We start from the raw sequence: 21,631 nt of genomic DNA, 5'->3' as shown, positions 1-21,631 counted from the left end.
GAGTGAAAGCCAAACACAAAAGAATACATACTGTATGATCCCATTTATATAAAATTCGAGAAAATGCAAATTAATCTATAGTGACAGAAAGCAGAGGTGTGGCATTGCCTGAGGCAAATGAGTGCCATAAGGAAAGATTACGACTAGGCAGAAGGAAACTTGGGGTGATGAACATATTTACTATCTTCTTCTTCTTTTTTTTTTTTTGAGATGGAGTTTCACTCTCAGGAGTTTCACCCAGGCTGGAGTGCAATGGCACAATCTCGGCTCACCACAACCTCCACCTCCGAGGTTCAAGCGATTCTCCTACCTCAGCCTCCCAAGTAGCTGGGATTACAGGTGCCTGCCACCACGCCCAGTTAATTTTGTATTTTTAGTAGAGACAGGGTTTCTCCATGTTGGTCAGGCTGGTCTCAAACTCCAGACCTCAGGTGATTCACCCACCTCGGCCTCCCAAAGTGCTGGGATTACAGGTGTGAGCCACCACGCCTGGCCATATTTACTCTCTTGATGGCAGTGTTTCAGAGGTGTATACATATATCGAAATGCATCAAATTGTACATTTTCAATATGTGCAGTTTATCGTGTATTAATTTTACCTAAATAAAGCTATAAAAATTAAAACATGGCTGGGCACCATGGCTCATGCCTGTAATCCCAGAACTTTGGGAGGCCAAGGTGGGAGGATCCCTTGAGTCCAGGAGTTTGAGGTTAGAGTGAGCCATGATCATGCCACTGCACTGAAGCCTGAGCAACAGAGCGAGACTGTCTAAAACACATTTTTTTTAAGTAAAAACAGCCTGGGCATGGTGGCTCATGCCTGTAATCCCAGCATTTTGGGAGGCCAAGGTGGGCAGATCACGAGGTAAGGAGATTGAGAACATCCTGGCTAACACGGTGAAACCCCGTCTCTACAAAAAAAAAAAAAATTAGCCGGCTGTGGTGGCACGAGCCTGTAGCCCCAGCTACTCGGGAGGCTGAGGCAGGAGAATCGTTTGAACCTGGGAGGCGGAGGTTGCAGTGAGCCGAGATGGCGCCACGGCACTCCAGCCTGGGCGACAGAGCGAGACTCCATCTCAAAAAAAAAAAAAAAAGTAAAAACATGGCCTGGCGCAGTGGCTCACTCCTGTAATCCCAGCACCCTGGGAGGCCGAGGCGGGCAGATCACGAGGTCAGGGGATGGAGACCATCCTGGCTAACACAGCGAAACCCCGTCTCTACTAAAAATACAAAAAATTAGCCGGGCGTGGTGGTGGGCGCCTGTAGTCTCAGCTACTTGGGAGGCTGAGGCAGGAGAATGGCGTGAACCCAGGAGGCAGAGGTTGCAGTGAGCTGAGATCGCACCACTGCACTCCAGCCTGGGTGACAGAGCGAGACTCGGTCTCAAAAAAAATCAGTCAATCAATCAATAAAAATACAAAGCATTAGCCAGGTGTGGTGGCGCACGCCTGTAATCCCAGCTACTCGGGAGGCTAAGCCACAAGAATCACTTGAACCCAGGAGGCGGAGGTTGCAGTGAGCCGAGGTCATGCCATTGCACTCCAGCCTGGGCGACAGAGCAAGACTTCACCTCAAAAAAAGAAAAAAAATAGCCGGGCGTGGTGGTGGGCGCCTATAGTCTCAGCTACTTGGGAGGCTGAGGCAGGAGAAAGGCGTGAACCCGGGAGGTGGAGGTTGCAGTGAGCCGAGATCGCGCCACTGCACTCCAGCCTGGGCAACAGTGAGACTCTGTCTCAAAAAAAAAAAAAGTAAAAACATTACAGATAGAGTTGAAGCTCCATTCGGTCCTCCCTGATACCATTCCCCTTGCTCCCCTCCCCAGGTGATTTTTTTTTTTTTTTTTTTTGTGACGGAGTCTTACTGTCGCCCAGGCTGGAGTGCAGTGGTGCGATCTTGGCTCACTGCAAGCTCTGCCTCCCGGGTTCATGCCATTCTCAGCCTCCTGAGTAGCTGGGACTACAGGCACCTGCCACCAAGCCCAACTAATTTCTTTTTGTGTTTTTAGTAGAGATGAGGTTTTACCGTGTTAGCCAGGATATTCTCGATCTGCTGACCTTGTGATCCGCCCGCCTCGGCCTCCCAAAGTACTGGGATTACAGGCATGAGCCCCCACACCTGGCCTGTATTTTTTTTTTTTTTTAGTAGAGATGGGGTTTCACTGTGTTAGCCAAGATGGTCTCATCTCCTGACCTCGTGATCTGCTCACCTCGGCCTCCCAAAGTGCTGTAATTACAGGCGTTAGCCACCGCGCCTGGCCCCCAGGTGATTTCTATCCTGTTATTTGTTTCCCATCATTCCTATGCACGCTTTATTTATATATTTATTTATTATTTATTTATTATTTTTGTTGTTGTTGTTGTTTTGAGACGGAGTCTCACTCTGTGGCCCAGGCTGGAGTGCAGTGGCGTGATCTCAGCTCACTGCAAGCTCGGTCTCCTGGGTTCACACCATTCTCCTTCCTTAGCCTCCTGAGTAGCTGGGACTACAGGCAACTGCCACCACACCCAGCTAATTTTTTTGTCAAGTAGAGACGGGGTTTCACCGTGTTAGCCAGGATGGTCTCTATCTCCTGACCTCATGATCTGCCCGCCTCGGCCTCCCAAAGTGCTGGGATTACTGGTGTGAGCCACCACAACTGGCCTTTTTTTTTTTTTTGAGATGGAGTCTTGCTCTGTCGCTCAGGCTGGAGTGGAATGGCGTGATCTCAACTCACTGCAACCTCTGCCTTCCAGGTTCAAGCGATTCCCCTGCCTCAGCCTCCCAAGTAGCTGGGATTACAGACGCATGTCACCACGCCCAGCTAATTTTTTTGTATTTTTAGTAGAGACGGGGTTTCACCATGTTGGCCAGGCTACTCTTGAACTCCTGACCTCAGGTGATCTGCCCGCTTCGGCCTCCCAAAGTGCTGGGATTACAGGCAAGAGCCACTGCAGCCAGCCCATGCTTTTTATTTTTAATTATTACATTTTTAAAATTATTTATTTATGTAAAAATAGAGACAGGGTCTCATATTGATCAGGCTGGTCTTCAACTCCTGGACTCAAGCAACCTGCTTGCCTTGGCCTCCCCAAGTGCTGGGATTACAGGAGTAATCCCACACCCAGCCAGTTCATATGTTTGTATCCATAAATCATAGCATTGTTTTGTATATTTGTATTATTTTATTTATTTATTTATTTGAGACGGGGTCTCATTCTGTCTCTCAGGCTGGAGTGCAGTAGCACAATCATGGCTCACTGCTGCCTCGCCCTCCCGGGGTCAAGCAATCCTCCCACCTCAGCCTCTCGAATAGTTGAGACCACAGGTGCACGTCACCATGTCTGGCTAATTTTTGTATTTTTTGTAGTGATGGGGTTTCACCATGTTGCCCAGGCTGGTCTGTAACTCCTGGGCTGAAGCAATTTGCCCACCTCGGCCTCCCAAAGTGCTGGGATTACAGGCATGAGCCACCATGCCATGCCGATTTTATAAATTGTATACTTTGGGCCGGGCACGGTGGCTCACGCCTGTAATCTCAGCACTTTGGGAGGCCGAGGTGGGCGGATCACGAGATCAGGAGATCGAGACCACAGTGAAACCCCCTCTCTACTAAAAATACAAAAAATTAGCCAGGCGGGGTGGTGGGCACCTGTAGTCCCAGCTACTCAGGAGGCTGAGGCAGGAGAATGGTGTGAGCCCGGGAGGCGGAGCTTGCAGTGAGCCGAGATCACGCCACTGCACTCCAGCCTGGGCAACAGAGCAAGCCTCCGTCTCAAAAAAAAAAAAAAAAAAAAATATATATATATATATATATATATACACACACACACACACACACACACACACATATATATATATATATATACTTTGTACTTTTTTTTTTTTTTTTTGAGATAGAGTTTCCCTCTCGTTGCCTAGACTGGAGTGTAATGGCACGATCTCGACTCACTGCAACCTCTGCCTCCTGGGTTGAAGCAATTCTCCTGCCTCAGCCTCCTGAGTAGCTGGGATTACAGGTGCCTGCCACCACACCTGGCTAATTTTTCCATTTTTAGTAGAGATGGGGTTTCACCATGTTGGCCAGGCTGGTCTTGAATTCCTGACCTCATGATCTGCCTGCCTCAGCCTCCCAAAGTGCTGGGGCTACAGACGTGAGCCACGGCACCCAGTCTGACTCAACTTCTTTTTTTTTTTGAGATGGATTCTCACTCCGTCACCAAGGCTGGAGTACAGTGGCACAATCTCGGCTCACTGCAACCTCTGCCTCCCGGGTTCAAGCGATTCTTCTGCCTCAGGCTCCTGAGTAGCTGGGACTACAGGCATGCGCCACCATGCCTGGCTAATTTTTGTATTTTAAGTAGAGACGGGGTTTCACCATGTTGGCCAGGCTGGTCTCGAACTGCTAACCTCGTGATCCACCCACCTTGGCCTCCCAAAATGCTGGGATTACAAGCGTGAGCCACTGCACCTGGCCTTTTTTTTTTTTTTTTTGGTAGACAGAGTCTCGCTTTGTCGCCAGGCTGGAGTGCAATGGTGTGATCTCTTCCTCCTTGGCCTCCCAAGTAGCGTAGCTGGGACTACAGGCGCCACCACACCCAGCTAATTTTTGTATTTTTAGTAGAAACGGGGTTTCACCATGTTGGCCAGGCTGGTCTTGATCTCTTGACCTTGTGATCCGCCCGCCTCAGCCTCCCAAAGTGCTGGGATTACAGGCGTGAGCTACCACTCCCGGCCAACTCAACATCTTTACGGTTTTTGTTTTGTTTTGTTTTTGAGATGGGGGTCTCATTCTGTCACCCAGGCTGGAGTACAGTGGTGCAATCTCCATTTACTGCAGTCTCCACTTCCCGGGCTCAAGTGATCCTCCCTCCTCAGCCTCCCAAGTAGCTGGGACCGCAGGCGTGTGCCACCACACCCAGTTAATTTTTTGTATATTTGGTAGAGACAGAGTTTCACCATGTTGCCTAGGCTGGTCTCAAACTCCTGAGCTCAAACATTCTGCCCACTTCAACCTCCCAAAGTGCTGGGATTACAGACGTGAGTGACCACACCTGGCCAACATTTTTAAGATTTACCTCTGTGGATTCTAATATCTGTAGCCCATTTATAGTAACGCTAGTAATTTCATTGTGTGACTATAGCCCAATTTTCTTATTGTCCTGTTGGTCAACACTTGGGTTGCTTACAGTTTTTCCTTTGTATAGATGCTACAATGAATATTCATTCATTCATTCATTCATTCATTCATTCATTGAGATGGGGTCTCATTCTGTCACCCAGGCTGGAGTGCAGTGATGTGATTATAGCTCACTTCAGCCTCAATCTCCTCAGGCTCAGGCAATCCTCCCACTTCAGTCCCCCAAATAGCTGGAACTACAGGTATATGCCACCACGCCCAGCTGATTTTTGTATTTTTTGTAGAGACCAGGTTAGCCATTTTGCCCAGACTGGTCTGGAACTCCTGGGCTCAAGCGATTTGCCCACCTCGGCCTCCCAAACTGCTAGGATTACAGTTGTGAACCACCAAGCCCAGGCCAATGAACCTTTTAATACCTGTGAGTTCGCATGAGAGGGGCTCTCCAGGGTGACTACACTGGGGTAGACATTCTGGATATTAGGGCTTGTGCCATTGACACTAGCAGGGTCTTGGGTGTTTTACTGGCACATGTTTAGAGGCTGATTGTCAATTTCTTTTGGTTGTTAAAGGTGGTGAACTGTTCAAGTCCCTCTTTTACAAATAAGAGAGAATTCAGTCAATTTGTCAAAGGGTAGCTCAGAATGGAACCATAATGTCAAATCTTTGCATGTTCCTTCTTCTGTTCTGTTATGCCCTATTCCTTTACTTGGCCCTTGTAACATTTCACCTGTCATGATTAGCATTCCTGGTCACCACAAACTCCTAAGAGATAAATTGTTAGAGCCTATTCTGAAGCAGTAATTTTATCCTAAAAGCCACCAACCTCTTTAACATTTCTTCTGACTCCGTGGAATGCTTTCTAAATTTATATTCCTGGCAGTATGGATGCATAGGTTTTTAAATGCAGGATTTGCCTGCATTTAAAATGTTCTTTGAATATTTCATTGGCTGCAAATCCATTAGACTCTACCATGGAGCCCTGTGTGTTTCTATATATAAGGGCTCTTTCAGGCTGTTAATGCCAAGGGGCAGGTTTTTCTCACAGAGAAGAACTAGGGCAGCAAGGACAAAGGGGCAACAGGTCATGTACTGTCTCAACAAACAGCAGCAGCATTGTGCAGTCACAACCTTCCCTTGTCACTAAGCAACAAAAAATTGACCTCCAGAGATTCTCTTTCCTGAAGAAACCCTCCAAAAGACAAGAGGAAAGTTTGCCTTTTCTGCTCCCTTCTTGGAAAGATGCAAAGTGCTTTAGTAGGCTCCTGGGTAAGAGTGCACTTTATGTTAATCCTGGCCCCTGGCCCTCTGGTTGTACCCGAAATCTGACTGAGTCATGCCGGTGAAGTGAAAAGGTTTTCATCTGGCATCCAACCTGGAATAGGACCCTGAGCCGCCCACTTCCTCTCCACCATCTTGAGGTCACCCCTGGAGGCTGCCTAGTCTTCCTAACACTTTGCCCCCTTCCATGCATCATGGTCTCCTGAAAGCCAGTGGAAACTCCTAGTCCTCTAGCCACCCCATTTATTCCTAGTTAATTGTTTGAGCCTCCCAGGCTTTTGGAGTTTGGCTGCTCTCTAGTCTGGGAACATTTTGAGGGCAAAGATTGTGTTTTTGTCCATCTGTATTTCCCATGCTCAGCCCCATGCCTGGAAGACAATAAAGGTCTGATAAATACTGTTGAGCTAACCTGAATAGAGAGTGAGGGGTTCCTGACAGAGAAGGATAGACAGACAAAGTGATCCACGTCTTCAGTGGGATGGAAAGATATGAGGCTTTCTAGTCCTGTTAAATAGCCCATTGCGATGGCCAGAGGGCAGGCTTAGGATGGGTTCTTCTGCTCAGTGTTATAATTGTGGAGGGCCAGACACACCCATCGTCTCCAGGGAGAACTCAGGACAAAGAGGTTGGGCCATAGGAGTTCCCAGACATGATCATCCACAGAGTGTCCACGTAATGACATCAGCACAGTACAGCCCCTTTCTTGGACCTCTGATAGTTGCTTATTTCTGTCTCCTGACAGTTCCTCTCTCTGAAATTCTCTCCAGGCCAAGCACAGTGGCTCACGCCTGTAATCCCAGCACTTTGGGAGGCCAAGGTGGGCAGATCACGAGGTCAGGAGTTCGAGACCAGCCTGGCCAACATGGTGAAACCCTGTCTCTACTAAAAATACAAAAATTAGCCTGGTGTGGTGGCGGGCGCCTGTAATCCCAGATACTCAGGAGGCTGAAGCAGGAGAATTGATTGAACCCGGGAGGCAGAGGTTTCAGTGAACCAAGATCGCACCACTGCACTCCAGCCTGCAGACAGAGCAAGACTCCGTCTCAAAAAAAAAAAAAAATTCAGCCTGGCATGATAGTGGGCGCCTGTAGTCTCAGGTACTTGGGAGGCTGAGGCAGGAGAATGACTTGAACCCGGGAGGCGGAGGTTGTAGTGAGCTGAGGTTGTGCCACTGTACTCCAGCCTGGGTGACAGAGCAAGACTCTGTCTCAAAAAAAAAAAAAAATTGTGGAGAGAACAACAAAGGGGATTTCTTCTCAGGCTCTTTAGGGAAGGACCACACCCCTGATCAGTGGCCCTGCCCACAAATCTCTGCTCTAAATGAATGGCACTCCTTCCCTACACATGCATAGCCCAAGTGGGTCATTACAGCTGAGGTCAACTGTCCCAATGATGGATGAAGACACTTCTATACTGGCCCATCTCCAGGAGTGTCCTAACTCCTTAGATTCTTTCTATTCTGTCAGGAACTTCCATGAGGGGCTTCTGGTCTGGCTTTCCTGGAACCCTCAGTTGGGGCCCTGAGGTCTAGGATCCATGGTGGAGATTTGAGTGAGTTTTATCCTCATTCCTGTCTTGTTATAGCACAACAATGGCTTCTATGGGCACTACAGAAGCCAATTCAAGAGTGAAAGTGCTAGAGAATACCGCCTTGCAGCCAAGCCCCAGCCTCCAGCAGTGTTCCTGCAGCGATGTCAGGTACAAGGCAGACCTGAAGGCAGCGGGGGTGACTAGACCAGTTCTTGCCTCTCCCAGAACCCAAAAGCATCATCCCAGCCCTTCCATGGCTGTACTGACACCTATCCCTGGGACAGGCTTTACCTTTCTTCTCTGAGATGTCAGATCTTTCCCCTACAGACAGGGTGGAAAAGAGTGAGTGCCAAACTGAACCATATTGCTCACTGCCCCTTCTAGATGGACAAAGGGTAAGGGCCTAGCCGGGGTGGGTAGCTACAGGCAAAGAGCCTCTAGAACCCAGGAAGTAAGCCTTGAGTTTTGCTGACAACTACCTTCACATTCAGATTCCTTAATGCTAAGAAAGCCCATGGTCCATTCCACAGCCAGCTTCACAGTCCAGGTCCTTAGAAATTAGTAGGAGGTCTCCTCTGGTCAGGGAAGTAGTACAGGAGGCAGCTGGTTACTGGCCTACACATTTGGCCAGGGAATACTGGAAAGGAGTGATGGCTGAGGTAGCCTGGAGTGGCTATAGCAGGCTTCTGGAGAATGGGAAAGGGATACAGGGCCATAGGCCCTTTACTACTTACAGGCCTGGAGACAAGGAAGGGGCACTGTGTATCATAAATCAGGGTCACAGCTGGGTGAGGTGGCTCACGCCTGTAATCCTAGCATTTTGGGAGGCCAGGGCAGGTGGATCACTTGAGGTCAGGAGCTCGAAACCAGTCTGGCCAACATGGTGAAACCCCATCTCTACTAAAAATACAAAAAAAAAAAATAGGCAAGGTGCGGTGGCTCATGCCTGTAATCCCAGAACTTTGGGAGGTCGAGGTGGGAGGATCACCTGAGGTCGGTAGTTCAAGACCAGCCTGACCAACATGGAGAAACACCATCTCTACTAAAAATACAAAATTAGCTGGGCTTGGTGGTGCATGCCTCTAATCCCAGCTATTCGGGAGGCTAAGGCAGGAGAATGGCTTGAACCCAGGAGGTGGAGGTTGCAGTGAGCCAAGATCAGATAGCGCCATTGCATTCCAGCCTGGGCAACAAGAGCAAAACTCCGTCTCAAAAAAAAAAAAAAAATTAACCGGGCATAGTGATGCACACCTGTAATCCCAGCTACTCAGGAGGCTGAGGTTGGCAGAATCGCTTGAACCTGGGAGGCAGAAGTTGCAGTGAGCCAAGATGGCACCACCACACTCCAGCCTGGGTGACAGAGTGAGACTTGGTCTCAAAAAATGAAATAACATAAAAAATAAATAAATAAATCGGAGTCACAACAGTAACAAGCATACTCAAAACGCAGAACTCGGAAGGGTATGTTTACAAAAGATTGCTTGTGACAGCCTCAGATAAAGGCATTCCCACAGGCTGGTAACAACCAAGTGGTTAGTACTACTGAGCCCAAAGGGGGACAAGGGGGAGGCATGGCTTCTGGAATCGAGAAGGAGATAAAGGTATGAAAAGGGTCACCCTGACAGGATCAGTGATCCTAGGTACAGAGACATAGCCAGGTGGGATGTGGCCTAGGAGGGAGCCAAGAGAAGAAACACCTCCTCTCTTTTCCTCCATGTCCTCCCAGGGTTCCCTGGTGGCCAGAACAAAGGGAGCCTAGTGTGGGGTGCAGTCAGGTCAGCCTCCGGAGCAACAACTGGGTAGAAGAAAGGCCCAGAGGGACCTGAAGGGGTGCCTAAAACAGGTACCACCCACTGCACCTTCTTGCTTCCCAGCCTTTTGCCAGGTCCTACTTGATCTGCCATCTGGATTTTCTATGAATTGCTTTCCCAGGCTGAGACCAGGGTCCTGGAGGCTGCTATTTTATGGAAACTGAACTTCCTTAGCATATACACTTGCAAGAGCTGCCTGCTACAGCCTACCAAGCCAGGCCCAGATGCAGCTCCAGACTGCCCATCCAGGGCCACCTCCCTTTTGAGAGTGAAGGGATCTGGGAAGTACAGGAAGAGAAGCAACACAGAGACTTCCTGCTGTATGTTTGTCATTGCCCTCAGTGGCAGCTCTCCTCCCAGAGACTGGAACATCCTATCAAACTGTTAAACTCATTCCTCAGAAACAGACATGTAAGGGGCATGTTTTGGCTGCTGATCAATGTAAGGACTTGCTACATAAAAAATTTACTAGCATTATCAGCAGCCCCAAGTAGCATAATCTGTGTCTTGGATTCAGGTTATATAAATGTCAAATCTCACAGTTCTTTCTAGGTCTAAAGCTGTTTTAATTAATAGGACTGCTCAGAGAAGTTGCACATTTTCTTTTTGCACTGGTTGAGAGGTACCAGGTTTCAGCTGGCAGATTCTAGCTATTGTTTAAAGCCTTTCCAAGATGTAGCATCCACTCTCCTTTGGTTTGTAAAATTTTTGTCCATGACATACAGATGCAAGAAAATTGTGTTTTCTTTTTTTTTTCATTTTTTTTCTAAAGCAGATTAATCTATTTCCAGCCGTCAACTGCCTGATTCTTGGGAAATATAATTCTGGTTCTCTTAGTTCCTCAGGTTGGACAGGAATCCTGTCTGGTTGGGTGCATGTTCTTCACCTGTGGTGCCATGACTGCTGAGCCCTTGCTGCCATCCCATTCCTCAGTTTGCCAAGGAGCTTCCTCTCTTAGTGCAGACTGCCCAGCCTCCACAGGGGCCCTTAGCCCTCCCACATGCAAATACTGCCCCTTCCAAAGAAGCCCACCTCTCTTCCAAGTCCTCTTAAGATGGAATCCCAGTCCTAGCTCTACCTGCTCAGAAACCATGGATTTTACCACCTCGTTGGAAAAGGAGCCTTGAATGATTAAGAAACAAAGATGCTAGTGATCATTCTTTGCAGGGCAAGAATACCCAGAATTGCCTGGGTAGAGAGGAAATGACTGTGCTTCTCACCAAGCTCCCACAGTTTTGAGAGAACAAAACTCATTGGGCGTCAATAAATTATCCTGCCACTATAGGAATAGTGAATTTCCAGTCAGAGGTGCCTCCGACAGGAAAGACATGTACATTCTAGGGCTAAGTGTAATTCAGTAGCTGAGGATAGACAATGGGAGAAATTTGGGGGTCAATTGAAACTTGCCCCAGACTCCTAGATTTTATTTTAATTGAAACTTTCATTGAAATAATTATCAATTCATAAGCAGTTGTAAAAAATAATAGAGATTTCTTTTACACTTTGCCTGGTTACCTTCAATGGTAACATCTTGCAAAGCTATAGTATAATATCACAACAAGGACATTGACATTGATTTAATCACTAAAGTTCATTCAAATTTCCCTAGTTTTACTTGTGCGTGCATGCGTGCGTGCGTGTGTGTGTGTATTAAGAGATATGGGCGGGGCGTGGTGGCTATAGGCTGGGTGCGGTGGCTCACGCCTGTTATCCCAGCACTTTGGGAGGCCAAGGCAGGCGGATCACGAGGTCAGGAGATCAAGACCATCCTGGCTAACATGGTGAAACCCCATCTCTACGAAAAATACAAAAAATTAGACAAGCATGGTGGCGGGCGCCTGTAGTCCCAGCTACTTGGGAGGCTGAGGCAGGAGAATGGTGTGAACCCGGGAGGCGGAGGTTGCAGTGAGCCACGATCGCACCACTGCACTCCAGCCTGGGTGACAGACTGAGACTCCATCTCCAAAAAAAAAAAAAAATTAGCCAGGTGTGGTGGCAGGCACCTGTAGTCCCAGCTACTCAGGAGGCTGAAGCAGGAGAATGGCGTGAACACGGGAGGTGGAGCTTGCAGTGAGCTGAGATCGCGACACTGCACTCCAGGCTGGCTGGGTGACAGAGCAAGACTCCATCTAAAAAAAAAAAAAAAAAAGAGCTATAAAATTTGCCGGGCGCGGTGGCTCACACCTGTAATCCCAGCACTTTGGGAGGCCAAGGCGGGTGTATCACCTGAGGTCGGGAGTTCAAGACCAGCCTGACCAACATGGAGAAACCCTGTCTCTACTAAAAATACAAAATTAGCCGGGGTGGTGGTGCATGCCTGTAATCCCAGCTACTCGGGAGGCTGAGGCAGGAGAATTGCTCGAACCCGGGAGGCGGAGGTTGTGGTGAGCTGAGATTGCGCCATTGCACTTCAGCCTGGGCAACAACAGCAAAACTCTGTGTCAAAAAAAAAAAAAAAGAGCTATAAAATTATAGCCGGGCGCGGTAACTCACGGCCGTAATCCCTGCACTTTGGGAGGCTCAGGCAGGTGGATCACGAGGTCAGGAGTTTGAGACTGGCCAACATAGTGAAACCCCATCTTTACTAAAAATACAAAAAATTGGCAGGGCGTGGTGGCTGGCACCTGTAATCCAAACTACTTGGGAGGCTGAGGCAGGAGAATAGCTTGAACCCAGGAGGCAGAGGTTGCAGTGAGCTGAGATCGAGCCACTGTACTCCAGCCCAGGCAACAGTGCGAGACTCCGTCTCGGGAAAAAAAAAAAAAACTTTAAAATTTTATCACCTGTGTAGTTTTGTGTATCTAACACCACAGTTGACTGTGATGGTAGACCAACATCGCAAGGGATCCCTGGTGCTGCTCTGGTTTTTTTGTTGTTTTTTTGTTTTGTTTTTGGAGTTCCGCTCTTGTTGCCCAGGCTGGAGTGCAATGGTGTGATCTTGGCTCACTGAAACCTCTGCCTCCCGGGTTCAAGCAAATCTCCCGCCTCAGCCTCCTGAGTAGCTGGGATTACAGGTACCCACCACCGTGTCCAGCTAATTTTTTTTATTTTTAGTAGAGACAGGGTTTCACCATATTTCCCTGGTTGGTCTCAACCTCCTGATCTCGGGTGATCCACCTGCCTTGGCTTCCCAAAGTGTCAGGATTACAGGTGTGAGCCACCCTGCTTGGTCTATGTAATTTTTTTTTTCTTTAAGACAGAGTCTTGCTCTGTCACCTAGGCTGGAGTGCAGTGTCGTGATCTTGGCTCACCACAACCTCTGCCTCCCGGGTTCAAGTGACTCTCCTGCCTCAGCCTCCTGAGTAGCTGGGATTACAGGCATGCACCACCACACCTGGCTAATTTTGTATTTTTAGAAGAGATGGGGTTTCTCCATGTTGGTCAGGCTGGTCTTGAACTCCTGACCTCAGGTGATCCACCCGCCTCGGCCCCCCAAAGTTACAGGCCTGAGCCACTGCGACTGGCCCCCATTTCTAAATCAATCAATCTTCCATTTCTAAAATTTTGTCACTTAAAAATGTTATAGATCGGGCGCAGTGGCTCACGCCTGTAATCCCAGCACTTGGGAGGCCGAGGTGGGTGGATCGCTTAAGGCCAGGAGTTCAAGACCAGCCTGGCCAACATAGTGAAACCCCATCTCTACTAAAAATACAAAAAATTTGCTGAGGTTGGTGGCTCACGCCTGTAATCATAGCTACTCGGGAGGCTGAGGCAGGAGAATTGCTTGAATCTGGGAGGCAGAGGTTGTGGTGTGCTGAGATCACGCCACTGCACTCCGGCCTAGGTAAGAGAGCAAGACTCCATCTCAAAAAAAAAAATTACATAGGCCAGGTGCGGTGGGTCATGCCTGTAATCCCAACACTTTGGGAAGCCAAGGCAGTGGACTGCTCGAGGTCAGGAGTTCAAGACCAACCAGGGCAATATGGTGAAACCCTATCTCTGGTAAAAATACAAAAATTAGCCAGTGTGGTGGCACATGCCTGTAATCCCAGCTACTTGGGAGGCGGAGGCATAAGAACCTCTTGAACCTGGGAGATGGAGGTTGCAGCAAGCCAAAATCACACCACTGCACTCTAGCCTGTGCTACACGTGAGACTCTGTCTCAAAAAAATAAATTAAATTAAATTAAATTGAAATGTTATATAAAGCTGGACACAGTGGCTCATGCCTCGAATCCCAGCACTTTGGGAGGCCAAGGCAAGAGGATTGCTTGAGCCCAAGAGTTCAAGATCAGCCTGTGCAACATAATGAGACCTCATCTCTTAAAAAAAGTTAAACAATTAGCCAGGCATGGTGGCATGCACCTGTGGTACCAGCTACTCCAGAGGCTGAGGTAGGAGGATTGCTTCAGCCCAGGAGGTCAAGGCTGAAGTGAGCCATGATTGTGTCACCGCACTCCAGCCTGGCAACAGAGTGAGACCTTGTCTCAAAAACAGTTATATAAATAGAATAATACAATATGCACCCTTTGGAGACTGGCTATTTTTGCAGCATAATTTCCTAGAGATTCATCCAAATTATTGTGTGTATCAATAGTTCATTTATTTTCATTTACTGAGTAGTATTTCCTTGGTACCAGTGTACCAGTTTGTTTAATCATTCATCTGTTAAAGGATATCTGACCTGATTCCAGTTTTTGGCTCATACAAATAAAGCTGTTAAGAATATTTATATATAAATTTTTGGTTGAACATATGTTTTTGTCTCTCTGGGATAAATGCCCAGGAATACAATTGCTGGGTCATGTGGTAGTTGCATGTTTAGTGTTTTTGTTGTTTTGTTTTGTTTTCGAGACAGAGTCTCACTCTGTCGGCCAGGCTGGAGTGCAGTGGCACGATCTCAGCTCACTGCAACCTCCGCCTCCCAGGCTCAAGCAATCTCATTACAGGTGTGTGCCACCATGCCCAGCTAATTTTTGTATTTTTAGTAGAGACAGGGTTTCACCATGTTGGCCAGGCTGGTCTTGAACTCCTGACCTCAGGTTATCCACCCACCTCAGCCTACCAAAGTGCTGGGATTACAGGATGAGCCACCACGCCCGGCTGCATGTTTAGTTTTTAAAAGAAACTGCCAAACTGTTTTTGAGAGTGGCTTTACCACTTTATATTCCCACCAGCAATGCATGAATGATCTGGTTTCTCTGCATTCTCACCAATACCTGATGTTGTCTCCATTTTCAATTGGAGCCATTCTGATAGATGTGTAGTGATATCTTATTGTGGTTTTAATTTGCATTTCCCTGATGTTTAATGATGAATATCTTTTTGAGAGGTGACAGCGTGCTGGCAGCCCTCACAGTCCTTGCTTGCTCTCGGCACCTCCTCTGCCTGGACTCCCACTTTGGGGCACTTGAGGAGCCCTTCAGCCCGCCGCTGCACTGTGGGAGCCCCTTCCTGGGCTTGCCGAGGCCCGAGACGGCTCCCTCAGCTTGCGGGGAGGTATGGAGGGAGAGGCCGGGGGGGGAACTGGGGCTGCGCGCTGTGCTTGCCAGCCAGCGTGAGTTCCGGGTGGGCATGGGCTCAGCGGGCTGCACTCGGAGTGGCTGGTCCCCCACCCCAGGCAGTGAGGGGCTTAGCACCTGGGCCAGCAGCTGCTGTGCTGAATTTCTCGCCAGGCCTTAGCTGCCTTCCCGCGGGGCAGGGCTCGGGACCTGCAGCCTGCCATGCCTGAACCTCCCCCCTTCACTCCGTGGGCTCCTGTGCAGCCCGAGCCTCCCCAACAAGCGCCGCCCCCTGCTCCACGGCGTCCAGTCCCATTGACCACCCAAGGGCTGAGAAGTGTGGGCACACGGCGCAGGACTGGCAGGCAGCTCCACCTGCAGCCCCAGTGCGGGATCCACTGGGTGAAGCCAGCTGGGCTCCTGAGTCTGGTGGGGACTTGGAGAACCTTTATGTCTAGCTAAGGGATTGTAAATACACCAATGGGCACTCTGTATCTAGCTCAAGGTTTGTAAACACACCAATCAGCACCCTGTGTCTAGCTCAGGGTTTGTGAATGCACCAATCGACATTCTGTATCTAGCTACTCTGGTGGGGGACTTGGAGAACCTTTGTGTCCACACTCTGTGTCTAGCTAATCTGGTGGGGAAGTGGAGAACCTTTGTGTCTAGCTCAGGGATTGTAAACGCACCAATCAGCGCCCTGTCAAAACAGACTACTGGGCTCTACCAATCAGCAGGATGTGGGTGGGGCCAGATAAGAGCATAAAAGCAGGCTGCCCCAGCCAGCAGTGGCAACCCGCTTTGGTCCCCTTCCACGCTGTGGAGGCTTTGTTCTTTCACTCCTTGCAATAAATCTTGCTGCTGCTCACTCTTTGGGTCCACGCTGCCTTTATGAGTTGTAACACTCACCACGAAGGTCTGCAGCTTCACTCCTGAAGCCAGTGAGACCACGAACCCACCCGGAGGAACGAACAACTCCAGACGCGCTGCCTGAAGAGCTGTAACACTCACCGCGGAGGTCTGCAGCTTCACTCCTGAGCCAGCGAGACCACGAACCCACCAGAAGGAAGAAACTCGGAACACATCCGAACGTCAGAAGGAACAAACTCCGGACGTGCCGCCTTTAAGAACTGTTAACACTCACCGCGAGGGTCTGCGGCTTCAGTCTTGATGTCAGTGAGACGAAGAACCCACCCATTCCGGACACATTTTCATGTGTTATTTGTCGTCTGTAAATCTTCTTTGGTTAGATGTCTTTATGTTTGCCCATTTTCTAATTAGACTGTGATTTTACTGTTGAGTTGAGAGACTTCCTTATATATTCTAGTTCTCTGTTGGATATATGGTTTTTAAGTATTTTCTCCCAGTCTGTAGCTTGGTTCGCAGTGGCACGATCATGGCTCATTGCACCCTTGACCTCTTAAGCTCATGTGATCCTTCCACTTCAGCCTTCCTAGTTGCTGGGACCACAGGTATGCACCACCACGCCTGGCTAATTTGTTATTTTTTGTAGAGACAGTGTCTGGGAGCCTTTCCACATTGCCCAGGCTGGTCTTGAACTCCTGGGCTCAAGCAATCTTTCCTCCTTGGCCTCTCAAAGTCCTGAGATTACGGGTGTAAGCCACTGCACGGCCTCAGCTTGCTTTTTTTTTTTTTTTTTCTTGGAGATAGAGTCTGTTGCCAAGGCTGGAGTGCAGTGGTGAGATCTCGGCTCACTGCAACCTCCGCCACCCAAGTTCAAGCAATTCTCCTGCCTCAGCCTTCCGAGTAGCTGGGATTACAGGCGCCCACCACCACACCTAGCTAATTTTTGTATTTTCAGTAGAGACAAGGTTTCACCATGTTGGCCAGGCTGGTCTCGAATTCCTGGCTTCAAGTGATCTATCCACCTCTGCCTCCCAAACTGCTGGGATTATAGGCATGAGCCACTGTGCCCAGCCTCAGCTTGCATTTTGAGGAATGAAAGCTTCCCACCTTCTTGGAGTTTTCATTCTGCTTGAAGACTACCATCAGACTGTCTAAGGCAGGCGGTTCTAAAAAGGGAACTCTTTTTTTTTTGAGACGGAGTCTCACTCTGTCGCCCAGGCTGGAGTGCAGTGGTGTGATCTCAGCTAACTACAAGCTCCACCTCCCGGGTTCACGCCATTCTCCTGCCTCAACCTCCCGAGTAGCTGGGACTACAGGCGCCCGCCACCACACCCAGCTAATTTTTTGTATTTTTAGTAGAGACGGGGTTTCACCATGTTAGCCAGGTTGGTCTCGATCTCCTGACCTTGTGATCCGCCCGCCTCGGCCTCCCAAAGTGCTGGGATTACAGGCGTGAGCCACCACACCTGGCCTAAAAAGGGAACTCTTAAACACACATACAATAAGCTCTACTCTGAAGATTCTGGTTCAGGGATGGAGCCAGCCCCTGTATTTTATCTGGGGACCTGCTGTCAGCCATTACCTATACTCCCAAGCCAGCCAAGCCTGACCTCACCAGATCTGGCCACTTCAGGTCTACAGCAGGAGAAACTGAGTGACTGCAGAGGGAATGGCTCTGCGGGCAGAAGCCAAGCACAAAGGCAAGAAGGTGGTCTTGGGACAGATTCCTGCTGAAGTCTGGAGGCCTAAGAAGTGGGCTTTCTCTGCATGGGAGTGGAACAAGGCTCTCTAGCTCCAACTGAGCCAAAGTAAATGCCCTGGGGCCAGGACCTTCTGTCCCTGTTCATTAATTTTTTTTTTTCTGTTGCCCAGGCTGGAGTGCAGTGGCTCAATCTTAGCTCACTGCAACCTCTGCCTCCCAGGTTTAAGCAATTCTCCTGCTTCAGCCTCCTGAGTAGCTGGGATTACAGCCAAACACCATCACACCCAGCTAATTTTTTTGTGTGTTTTAGTAGAGACGGGGTTTCACCATGTTGGCCAGGTTGGTCTCGAACTCCTGACCTCAAGTGATCTGTCCGCCTCAGCCTTCCAAAGTGCTGGGATTACAGGCATGAGCCACCAAGCCCGGCTAATTTTTGTATTTTTAGTAAAAACGGGGTTTCACTATGTTGGCCAGGCTGGTCTCAAACTCCTGACCTCAGGTGATCCACCCGCCTCGGCCTCCCAAAGTGCTGGGATTACAGGTGTGAGCCACCGTGCCCAGCCTGTTTATTGATTTAACAGCAACATTTATTGAGCTGTGTCAGGCATTATTCTCAGTGCTGAAGTTATAGATGTGAGCAGGACAGACCGCCTTTGCCCACAAGCAGCTTATGTTTAATGGCGGGTCATGAGATGTTCTAATCAGTGGGGGTAACATCACATAGAACAATATAGTATGTTAGCAGGTGAAAAATGCCGGGTTAGGGTGATGGAACTATTGGCCTAGTGCTCAAGGAAGGAAAAGAGGGAGGTGTGAGGGAATTATATGGCCAGGAGAAGGAACAGGTGGTGCAAAGCCCTAAGTGGGAGCACCTGGTGTGTCTGAGGAGCAGTGAGGAAATCAGTGTGGCTGGAGGTAACAGAAGGACCAATATCATGTGGGTCTCACAGACCACTATGATGACTTTGGCTATCACAAATAGGAGGAACTGTTGTGAATTTTCAGCAAATGAGATGTGATCTCATTTATGTACTAACAGAATTATGCTGGCTGCTAAGCAGACAGCACACTGGAGGGGTTAGTTTGAAAGCAGGGACACCAGGCAGGAAGCTCTTGCAATAATTCAGGCAAGAGAGTAATGTGGCTTGGATCGGGGAAAACAGTGGGCATGCTGAGATGTGGTCTGGTCCTGGGCACATTTTGACCACAGTATCAACAGGATACTTGCATATTCAATGTCGGGTATGAGAGAAGAGAATCAAGGGGACTCAAGGTGTTTGACAGGATCTGGCTGCCGTGGTCTGAGCTGGGGGAGGCTATAGGTGGAGTGTGTCTGGGGATGACCCAAAGCTCAGTCATATGTTTGGAGATGCTCAATTGGGCATTTACATGGAGATGTGGAGTAGGCAGTTGTCTACTGAACCCAAAGTTCAGGAGAAAGTTTGAGCTGGAGATAGAAATTCCAGTTTTCAGATGGCATTTAGAGCCAAGAGGCTGGGTATGTTGATGGGGGAGTAAGTGTGGATGCAGGGGAGGAGAGGACTAAAGTCCTGGGCAATCAAGAGTTAAGGCCCAACTTGAAACTTGGCCACTGCTCCCCTGATGGGAGGATGTTCTAGCAGATGCCTCCTTATTGAGGACCCTCCTCAATAAGGGTTCCACGGGCTTCTGCTTCAAGGCAAGTCCCATGTTGAGATATCCCAGGACTGAAGTGTTGCTTTAATTAGTCTCTGCCCTCTGTCGGCAGTTTAGCAGCTTAGGGGCAGTGGCTCCTGGTGACTTCCCTCCATTAAGGACCCTGAGGCAGTGATCCAGGTAAGGGTGGGTAAATAAGCATCATTTTCCCCATTCACCTTCTTTCTCACTGTCTTTCAAGGAGCCGGCGCAGCAACACTTCTTCTCCAAGCACGACAACCGTACTTCCTTTGACAAAGTGAGTGCCGAAGACAGGAAGAATGGCAGGCAGTCCCCCAGCCTAAGCTGAAGTCTGGACAGAGCAGGTGGTAGGGTGGAGGGGATGACACTGAGGGAGGGCTCCTTATGAAGGCAGAGGAGTGGCTGTCTTCCCCCACAAACTTTCTCCTCTGGGAAACAGCCTATTCCCCCAAACAGAGACATCTCTATGTTGGTTTCCTCTGCCAACTTGCCAGACAATGTGCAAGTATCCTGTGGGCCACTAACTTTCTGGGTGCTTCACCTTAGAATGAAAGACATCACTGGGGAGGCAGGCCAAGGAGGCCAGGGTACAGGCCAAGACAGCCAGGCATAGGACAGGTATCACCAAGCAGACTTGGGGTTAGGAGGGGCCCAAGAAGGTGCTTGGTGCCAGGAATGTGGGCCAAGGGCCCATACCGTTGAGGAGGGTCCCTATTGCCTGCTGCAGGGAATCGGAAGGCGGAAGGACCTGGAGTGCCTGTGGCAGCGGCACACCTTCCTGCGCTGGGCACCCTGTGAGATAGAGTTGCGCCAGCAGGGGCCCCTGGAATCTTCTTACCAGGCTGATTTCAGACCAGGCCCAGGACTCAGTGGCCTCCCCCAGCGCCTCGTCCACTTTGTGCAGGTCCAGCCTTCCCATACCAGGACCACCTACCAGCAGAACTTCTGCTGCCCATCCCAGGGTGGCCACTATGGCAGCTACAAGGTAGGGCCCCAGGCGCCGGTCACTGACGTACTGCCTGACCTCCCAGGGATCCCAAGACCCAAGCTGCTGCAGCACTACCTTCATGCTGGGGTCTCTGAGTGTCTAAACTGGTCCAGAGCATTAAACAAGGACAGCTGACACAGCAGCCTGTCTGTGCTTGCAGCCCACAATGGGATGCAGCCCAAGAGGCTGAAAGGTAGTAGTGGGCTGCCAGGTCCTGTGCCTGTCTCCCATGGCACTTGTGCCCATGGTGTGTTTCTGTGCTGGGCATGGGAGGTGCTGCTCTGGGATCCCTGCCACTAAGTGAGAAAGGGTAAGGCCTGCAGGAGGCTAAGAGTCCAGGAGGATTGCTATAGCCACATCAGGTGGGTTCCAGGGCCCCAAGTACTACTCTGTTCTTGCAGTAAACCCAGCTATAGAGAGGAAGATTAGAGGGCAGTCCCCAGCCTAAGTTGAAGTCAGGACAGAGCAGGTGGCAGGGTGAAGGGGGTGACACTGAGGCTCCTTATGAAGGCAGCGGAGTGACTAACTTCCCCACAACCTTTCTCCTCTGGGAAACAGTCCATTCCCCCAAACAGAGACATCTCTGTGTTGGTTTCCTCTGCCAGCGTGCCAGACAACTTGCAAATATCCTGTGGGCCACTGACTTTCTCGGTGCTTCACCCTAGAATGAAAGGCATCACTGGGGAAGCAGGCCAAGTACTCAGTGTAGCTATGGGGAAAGCAGACCCCAGAGACCAGTACTAGTGGCGACAAAGGCTGGAAGAAGGAAGAGTTGGCAGCTTTCTCAGGAGGCAGCTGCCTTTGAGGGGTTTGTTGGGTGGCCACACAGTCCTGTCCAAGAGACGGCTGCCCCACAGCTGACACAGAAAGAGACTGCCCTGGGCCACAGAACCCACTGAACCACCCCTCCCTGTTGGGGTAAGCAGAGACCCTAAGGAGACACTCTGTAACTTGGATCTGGAGGTCTTCCTAACCTTGTGGTATTCTGTTGTTTTCTGAGCACTTCTCTGGTCATCTTATCCTGCCATCCTTTGGTGACAAGTGACAGCCCTTCCTTACTGTCCTAGTGCTCTCTAATCCCCAGGACAGTAAGGAGGCGCTGTCATCACATGTTGCCAAAGAATAAGCTGAGGCTTAGATGGAACAGAAACACCAAATCACTTTGGGAACACCGACCAGATCCAAGAGGCTCCTTCTGGACCCTCATCCCTAGGGGCATTGAGACCCCCAAAGGAAGGCAGGG

General features: G+C 49.5%; 2 protein-coding genes across 5 annotated transcripts in view; one reads left to right on the top strand and one right to left on the bottom strand.

Annotated features, from left to right (window-relative positions):
- Positions 1–6,159, bottom strand: part of IHO1 (interactor of HORMAD1 1) — a 78,632-nt gene extending 72,473 nt beyond the window's left edge. For 2 of the 4 annotated variants that reach the window (XM_055109954.2, XM_055109955.2), the window contains exon 1: positions 5,940–6,159. The gene's annotated coding sequence lies outside the window, so the exon portion shown is untranslated. The remainder of the gene's footprint in view (positions 1–5,939) is intronic. The other 2 variants (XM_055109956.2, XM_055109950.2) reach the window with 1 other exon arrangement.
- Positions 6,160–6,355: 196 nt separating this feature from the next.
- C2H3orf84 (chromosome 2 C3orf84 homolog) lies at positions 6,356–20,523 on the top strand. Its single transcript, XM_003818374.5, has 4 exons — positions 6,356–6,382; positions 7,979–8,092; positions 19,621–19,677; positions 20,107–20,523. Exons 1-4 carry the CDS (start codon positions 6,356–6,358, stop codon positions 20,521–20,523), a joined length of 615 nt encoding a protein of 204 aa, XP_003818422.1.
- Positions 20,524–21,631: the final 1,108 nt, after the last annotated feature.

Source organism: Pan paniscus, chromosome 2 (genome assembly GCF_029289425.2).
Source record: "Pan paniscus chromosome 2, NHGRI_mPanPan1-v2.0_pri, whole genome shotgun sequence".
NCBI lineage: Eukaryota > Metazoa > Chordata > Mammalia > Primates > Hominidae > Pan > Pan paniscus.
This window is presented reverse-complemented; position numbering and strand designations above follow the sequence as displayed.

Coding starts and splice junctions, on each gene's coding strand:
- C2H3orf84 (XM_003818374.5), top strand. CDS start 6,356: ATGCAAAGTGCTTTAGTAGGCTCCTGG. Junction 6,383..7,978: donor GTGCTTTAGTAGGCTCCTGG/GTAAGAGTGCAC, acceptor GTCTTGTTATAG/CACAACAATGGCTTCTATGG. Junction 19,678..20,106: donor ACCGTACTTCCTTTGACAAA/GTGAGTGCCGAA, acceptor ACCGTTGAGGAG/GGTCCCTATTGCCTGCTGCA.